Genomic DNA, 6796 nt, shown 5'->3' on the forward strand with positions numbered 1-6796 from the left:
CCTACATGGTCATGTCATGGCTGCCCCACATATACATGCCTATATAAATACACGACCAACCCCTTCTCCGCATAGTTCATTAGTCATCACTGTGAGTTTACTCCCTATCTTCTACTAGCATACAATCCTTTGTCTTAGCAATTCCAAATTCCAAATCAACCATCAAAGCTCCCTTCAGAGGAGCACACAAGTGTGTGGCTTTGCCATCTATTGTATCACTTCAGTAATACCATATTCTTCTCTATCCCTGCTATTGTACAATATGAGTTTCAAAAGCTTTATGCTATGAAATATCGTATTTCTTGTGAGTGTTCTCTTGTATACATCGTGCATTGTATCCTCTTACTTCTCTCTCTTTGGCCACTTACGTAAATAATTTTTCTCTTCTTAATCTTGGCCTCAACCTTTAATTAACATATGTAATTAGAAAGCATAACTTGTATTTGGACACAAATCTTCTTTGCTTGTCAATGTTGCAACTCGCACTTACTTCATGAATTTTTGCTTTGCTTTTAACGTTACCAAATGATATTTATTTTTTTGAGACGATTGTTGAAGGTTGAATAATGGTATGCTTATAAAACATCCTATTTGTGAACTTATCATCCATTCATAATTTAATCTTATGACAATAAGAAGCCTTACCTTGGCTTTGCAACCCATGTGAATCACCCAATTCACCATTTCACTCTCATTCCTTTCTCAAGACTTGCGTTAAGATCCTCTCTCTTTATCCATAGCTGATAGCTCACTATATCAACGCGCTTATGGGATTCACGGATGCATGTGACACTACCTCCTCATAAATTGATGGTAAAGTCAAAGTCCCTTCTACACCACCACTATATCTATAGTCATAGTGACTTCAACAACTAGAAAGTTTGGATTTACATAACTAAGATGTAGAATTGATTCTCTTTTTTAGTACCATGCTTGCACAATCATTGAAATATATTGGATTGTTTGTGAATCATACCCAAACTAAATAATACTACCTAGCATGAGCTTAGGTGAAGAATGGTATAAGCTACCTAAATTTTTAAATGCTACCTAGCATGAGATTAGGTGAAGAATGATATGAACTTAATTAGCTTTAAAAGAAAAGTCTTCTATTAGGCGCACCATAGTGTTGAGCAATTATAGCACGACTAAATCATGGTGTTCTTGAAGTTCTTTTACCTCAAATCACACATAGCATGCTCTCGTACTAATGTCAAGGACCTGCGTTTTACAAAGCAACCCAAATCATGCAAGACAACAACAACCAACACACATTGGAGTAGGGGAAGAAGGCACAATCCCTCATCATCCCATTTTCACATAGGCTCCTCACTAAACACTCACTTTATACTAACAATTGGTGAGTTGTAATGCTGACTACACGTTACTGCAGATTAGATCTTGAAATTTATAAGCTCTGCTACGGAAATGTTCTGCTAGACAAATTGAAGTCTCCACTCTAAACTCAGCAAAGAGACATGAACATTCATTGGCAGGTTTAACCGATTGCATGTTGATCTTCACATAGAAGAGATGCCCTTGGGCACACTTTATGACATCTCTAGACCAATTAGTTACTTACATGGAAGCAGCTTTCCTGCCCATTTTCTATTACTTTGTCACACACAACTACAAAATGAATATTATCTCCATCCTACTCCTATACCCAATGTGATGTCTCTAGTCATATGCACGTGGCAACAGTCCAACACAAGTCCTGGTAGTTGCATCATAAACATTTGCATAGAATCCGAAACTTTAAAAAGTTTCAAAAAACATTTGTTTTAAAAAATAACATTTTTTTAATTATTTAGTTTTAAAGGGCTCAAACCCATGGTGCCTACATTCTGGAGATTCATGCATCATGCACCTCTTCTTCTTCTTCTTCTTTTAAAGAAAGGCTTGAAATTAACAAGAAATGGATATTTATATAACAGACTTGTGTATACAAGTGTATACAACTCACACAAACCACCGCTGACAATTTGTACAAGAGTGCACATCCACCGTAGTCACTGAACATCGAACCCAAGACCTTTGGGATACCTCTTTCTCTTCTAACAACTGAGTTACTGCCATGGTTGCATCGTGCACCTCTTTGTATGTCTCAACATGGGGATTTTGACTGAAAGCCCTTTTCACATGCCAAGCTAATTTTGATGCAAAACTAAGCTTTGATGGCTCATTTTACACATGAAGCCGAGCTAATCAATTGCATCTTTTTGGGGGATAAGGGACTTTTGTGTCATGTTTTTAGTTCTTTCAAAGCAGTATGTGGTGAATAGGCTAAGGTTAACATGATGTCAACCCCCCCTCTTCCCCTTTTCTCTTTTTCATAGCCTTTCTGGACCATTTTGAGACACCAAAATGGTATTTACTGCTACAAGACTTCCATAGGTGGGGGATGTGAAGTGTGTGAATTGATATTTTAGTTATTTGGTGGGAGGTGAGTCAGCACATGTTACTCCTCCAGCTCAAGATTAGGAAAAGAACATTGGTCAGTAGACAAGGGAAATCAGGCTTTACTACATGACAAATAACAAAGTTTTTGTACAGCTCATTTGCATCATAAGCATAATGGTTCACTGTCACCCGTGTTGCATGCTCTGTATGCGGTAAACAATCCTTAAAGAGACATCGTGCAATGGTAGAAAACAGCATAGGTATCCGAATATGCCACTGCCTACACCAATATTCATGGTAGCTCTGCTGGCTTTTTTACAATGACTACAGGGCATTTCACATGATGGACACAATAGTCACTCACACTGCCCAGAAGTGCCCTGTTGCAAAGCAAACCCTTGTTAACCACTCCTTTCATTGCTGTTAAATACCCTTCAACTTGAAACAAGAATAAATAGTGAAAATCTAGGCAGAAAGTTTACTTACAAAAATGAAATTGATTGGTTGTATGTATGCATACATGTGCATGAAAAACTTACCGTTTTATGGCCCCAAAGCCATGGCTACCCATGACCAAAAAGTCTGCTTTAATCTTATCAGCTGTCTCGGTTATAACATCCCTCGGGTCTCCTGTCAGCACTTTTATTTCAACATGTACCTGGGGAAAAAAACATGCCATCATGCCTCTGCTAGAATATTAGCCTTCTAGCAAAACGTCAAAGGAAATTCTAAAATAAACCTGACCTAAAACTGTCCTGTGAACACTAGAACATGCCTCCTAACATGCTCTTAGCCCAAGTTTGGGTGTCAAGGTATGAAGGTAGAGAAGAGGGTGGGGGATCGAGGAAGAGTTGCACTGTAAACTGGGGTCATGTTCTCTAAGCTTTTACTGCCCTAGCCCCTGGTCAGTGGGAGGGCAAGTTGGCTGATCAGTCTGCAGCTCACAAGTCCAGGTAGAAGCCCCACTTGGGCTGCCAACCTTGCCCATAGTCCAGTCTACCTCCAGAGCCATGTAGGACCAATGGGTGGCTTTTCTACAAATCTGGATCCCCAGAGGCCAGACCTTTCTTGTCTGGAGGCAATGTTCCATTGTGGCTCTCCACTTATGTAGCCTCCCTCAGATCCACAGCCATGGAGGGAGCCCCATCCCCCTCTTTTTTCTAAACATTTTTTCCCACATTACGGGGGTTGTTAACTGTTTTCTCAAATAAATTCTTCATTTTACTGATAGATATTCTCAAGCAGAGGAAAACAAGAAAACTATTAACTTTGTTATTACACCAGAGGGAAATGAACAATAAACTGAGCTTTTGTCAAATGCTAAGATGCAATCCTTGCTACTGCATGCTTTTAATGGGGCGCATGGGAGCTTTACTGGTCAGAAACATGTGTAGAGGAGGTAGCATATTTGATAAGTAAGGCAGCAAATGTAGTCGGGTGGGGTGGTTAGTGTGTGTGTGGGGGGAGAGAGAGAGAGGGGGGGGGGGGGGGTGGCGTAGTCACAAGAAATGTTCTTTCTGTTTCCTTGTTCAAATGTTTCATTTCGTGTAATGTCAAGGTTTTTGAATAAAATTCTACAAGACACCTTGATCAAGTTCCAATATGGTAGCAATCTTTCTTGAATTTGGGCAAAATGCCTGTTTCGTTAGAAGCGTTTTGCCCATTTTTAAACATTTTGTAAGTTTCATAGCTTAAGAAGCAGGGCTTTTATGTTCTTGGAAAAAAAGTCAAGTTTGTGACTCAGGATTGGTAAGGAGGGAGAGAGAGAGAGAGAGAGAGAGAGAGAGAGAGAGGGGGGTGGTTGGAGGGCCAAGGTTTGGGAAGTGTTCAGTAGAAATAGTGGTCGTTTTTTCATATTTTACTTTATTGCTGTTTTTATGGGGAAAAAACCTAAATATGGATATGACGTCGGTCAAAAAGCAACATGGTTAGGATTAAAACAAAACAATCTTAAAACACTTGCAAGTAGGTTAATGCATAGATATCAGTAAGAGTCTACCTCTCTTTGTGCACAAATTTCATTGACTATTGTATCGATTTCCGAGATGACATGTTGATCATATCTTTCAAGAGAATCAATTGCCTCAGTTGTAAGAACAAAGGCTACAAAAAATAGACCCATACGTTTTAGCCTCAAAGTTGATATTTGTTAAAAACTCCACTATATAACACCAGAATAAATTAACATTATGGTTTATAATAATGATTTGTAAAAATTGAGGTTTATTGTGCTGAATGTGCTTGCTTTTTATAATTTATTCCATGCCATCATCTAATGGCAATTTCTCGTCCCCCTTAATTTAGTTGAACGCAAATAATTAGAACCCTATCTGAGTTTGCATCAAGTTAAATACTCTACGTTTAAGTGATAGCGCTGCGAGTGTCGTAAGAAACTGTTACTATAACACTTAGAAAACTTAGACGAAGAGGAAGAATCTCTCACAAAAAATGTGAAAGTACTCCAAAGAGACTTCTATTAAGTAAAAGAGAGAACTAGGTGACCCGCGTCGCATTGTTGCGGCGTGGCTGTACAACAAAAAATACTCTTCCCAAGCATAACTCAAGATCAAAATATTATACTTTCATTTGAAATTTCCAAAAATCCTCCTTTCTCCCTAGCCCCTTTTCCCCCTCTTGTCTGGGTTTGGCTGTGTGGAAAGGGAGTAAGTTCTGCTTAATAAAGAGTAGATTTTCTTATGTATGATTTTATTTTATTCGAAAGATTGAAGGGTCCACTTCACTTCTTGGTGTAATAGGGCCATCATGCTGCTAATGCTAAATCTGCCCCGATCGGTCCACTTGCCCTCGGATCTTCCCCTTTAGGTGGCTGCAGCAGAGAATCATGTCGATGAGCATCCTACTTGGGACATGCACATGATGGCTGGTTGAGCAGGCCGACTAGCAAAAGGGAGTGAGATGTGCCTACAAAAGCATGAATTTCCCCACCCCTCGAAAATAACACACACACACACACACACACACAATGATTTGATCACCATTCCAGCCCTCAGCCCTCTCTTGAGCAAAATGCACCCAAAAGACCCCAATGGCGAAAATCAACAGTTTGCCCCCTCCCCCCTTCTCTCTCTACAAACACACACACACCAACAATTAATCACCATTCCAGCCCTCAGCCCTCTCTTGTGCAAAAGACAAACAACAGATACCTGTGAGCACAGGCTGTGACAGGATTAATTGGACCTAGGTTTTTGAAAGCTGCAGAGAGCCAATAGATTATTTGCTCTCCTCTCTGTGTCTCTGAGACACACGCGCAGAAAGGTGTACAGCCTATACTTCATTTGGACTCTCTCTCTCTTTCTCTCTCCACGCACACATCCGGATCAACATCAAAAGTCATCGAAACTGAGATCAAACAAAAAAGGCATAAAAATGATAGCCCTAACCTGGACCGCTGAGGGTAGCATGGGAGGGTTTGGCATAGACGACAACGATCCGATCGGTCAGGGAGCTGCCGAGGCAGAGAGTGTCCAAGGCCCATTGAAGGGCGTAGATGCTATGATCACCTTCATCAACGGCAACAAGGATCGTTCTCCCCTTTTGCTGCTGCAGCTCCTGCGCCAACGTCGCCATAGCCACTCAGCAGAAGCTCAACCTTCTCTCTCTCTCTCTCTCTCTCTCTCTCTCTCTCTGGCTGTGTGTGTGGGCGCAGTGAATCTTCGGTTTGTAGCTTTGCAGCTTGACGTGACGGGGGTTGAAAAATCGAGGCCAGCGCCAGCCATTTTACTGTACGAAAGAAATACCACAGGCTCTATTTGAAGTGGTTTTTGATGCTGCACGATGGGGTTCTGCTCGAAAAAAGTTTTCAAACTTTCATCTCACAAAACTGCAAGTAAATTTGGAATATTTTATGAATTTTCAAGGTATTTTTATACCACTTTTAAACCATCAATTTTTAAACCTTCAGTCTCCAAATTTTAAGGTGATTTTTTTATTTACCACTTTTAAGCCACCAATTTTTAAACCTATAGTCTCAAAATTTGAAGGTAATTTTTTTATTTTTTAAGGTGTTGATTGCACTACGTAGCGGCGGCAGGCGGTCCTTGTTCATGTATAACTGGTCACAGAAAACCTGCAAATATATATACATGGAAGTTCTAGATTTTGAAATTTAAACAAAAAAGCTTTAGATATGCCACCTAAAACTCCACATGTGAGATAAGATAATCTAACCTTCAAGTGTATTTATGTATCCATGCTTTGCTGAAACTAGTCGTCTCCAACGGGCAAGAGTATTCTCGTCCTCATGGGAAGAGGAGAAAAAGGACTTCTATTTGAGGCCCACTTTGGGCCTCATGGCCATCAACTTGACAACCTACATATATATATCCACACCATGCTTGCTACAATATTAGCGCATACATATGTATCTAGC

The 6796-nt window shown here is 40.2% G+C and overlaps 1 protein-coding gene across 1 annotated transcript; it reads right to left on the reverse strand.

The window, feature by feature from the left end:
• Positions 1-2501: 2501 nt before the first annotated feature.
• On the reverse strand, positions 2502-6130 carry LOC147611084 (universal stress protein PHOS34-like). Its single transcript, XM_086785730.1, has 4 exons — positions 5808-6130; positions 4403-4506; positions 2943-3061; positions 2502-2783 (listed from the first exon to the last, which is right to left on the reverse strand). Exons 1-4 carry the CDS (start codon positions 5992-5994, stop codon positions 2696-2698), a joined length of 498 nt encoding a protein of 165 aa, XP_086641856.1. The 5' UTR covers positions 5995-6130; the 3' UTR covers positions 2502-2695.
• Positions 6131-6796: the final 666 nt, after the last annotated feature.

This window comes from Cibotium barometz, chromosome 48 (assembly GCF_041138505.1).
Source record: "Cibotium barometz isolate CiBa-2024 chromosome 48, ASM4113850v1, whole genome shotgun sequence".
Classification (NCBI taxonomy): Eukaryota; Viridiplantae; Streptophyta; class Polypodiopsida; order Cyatheales; family Cibotiaceae; genus Cibotium; species Cibotium barometz.

What these genes read in the sequence shown, in the direction of transcription:
- LOC147611084 (XM_086785730.1), bottom strand. Translation starts at nt 5,994, where the DNA reads ATGGCGACGTTGGCGCAGGAGCTGCAGCAGCAAAAGGGGAGAACGATC. An exon ending in AAATTTGTGCACAAAGAGAG is followed by an intron (nt 3,062 to 4,402) that starts GTAGACTCTTAC and finishes TTTTTTCCCCAG; the next exon opens with GTACATGTTGAAATAAAAGT. An exon ending in GGCTTTGGGGCCATAAAACG is followed by an intron (nt 2,784 to 2,942) that starts GTAAGTTTTTCA and finishes GCTTTGCAACAG; the next exon opens with GGCACTTCTGGGCAGTGTGA.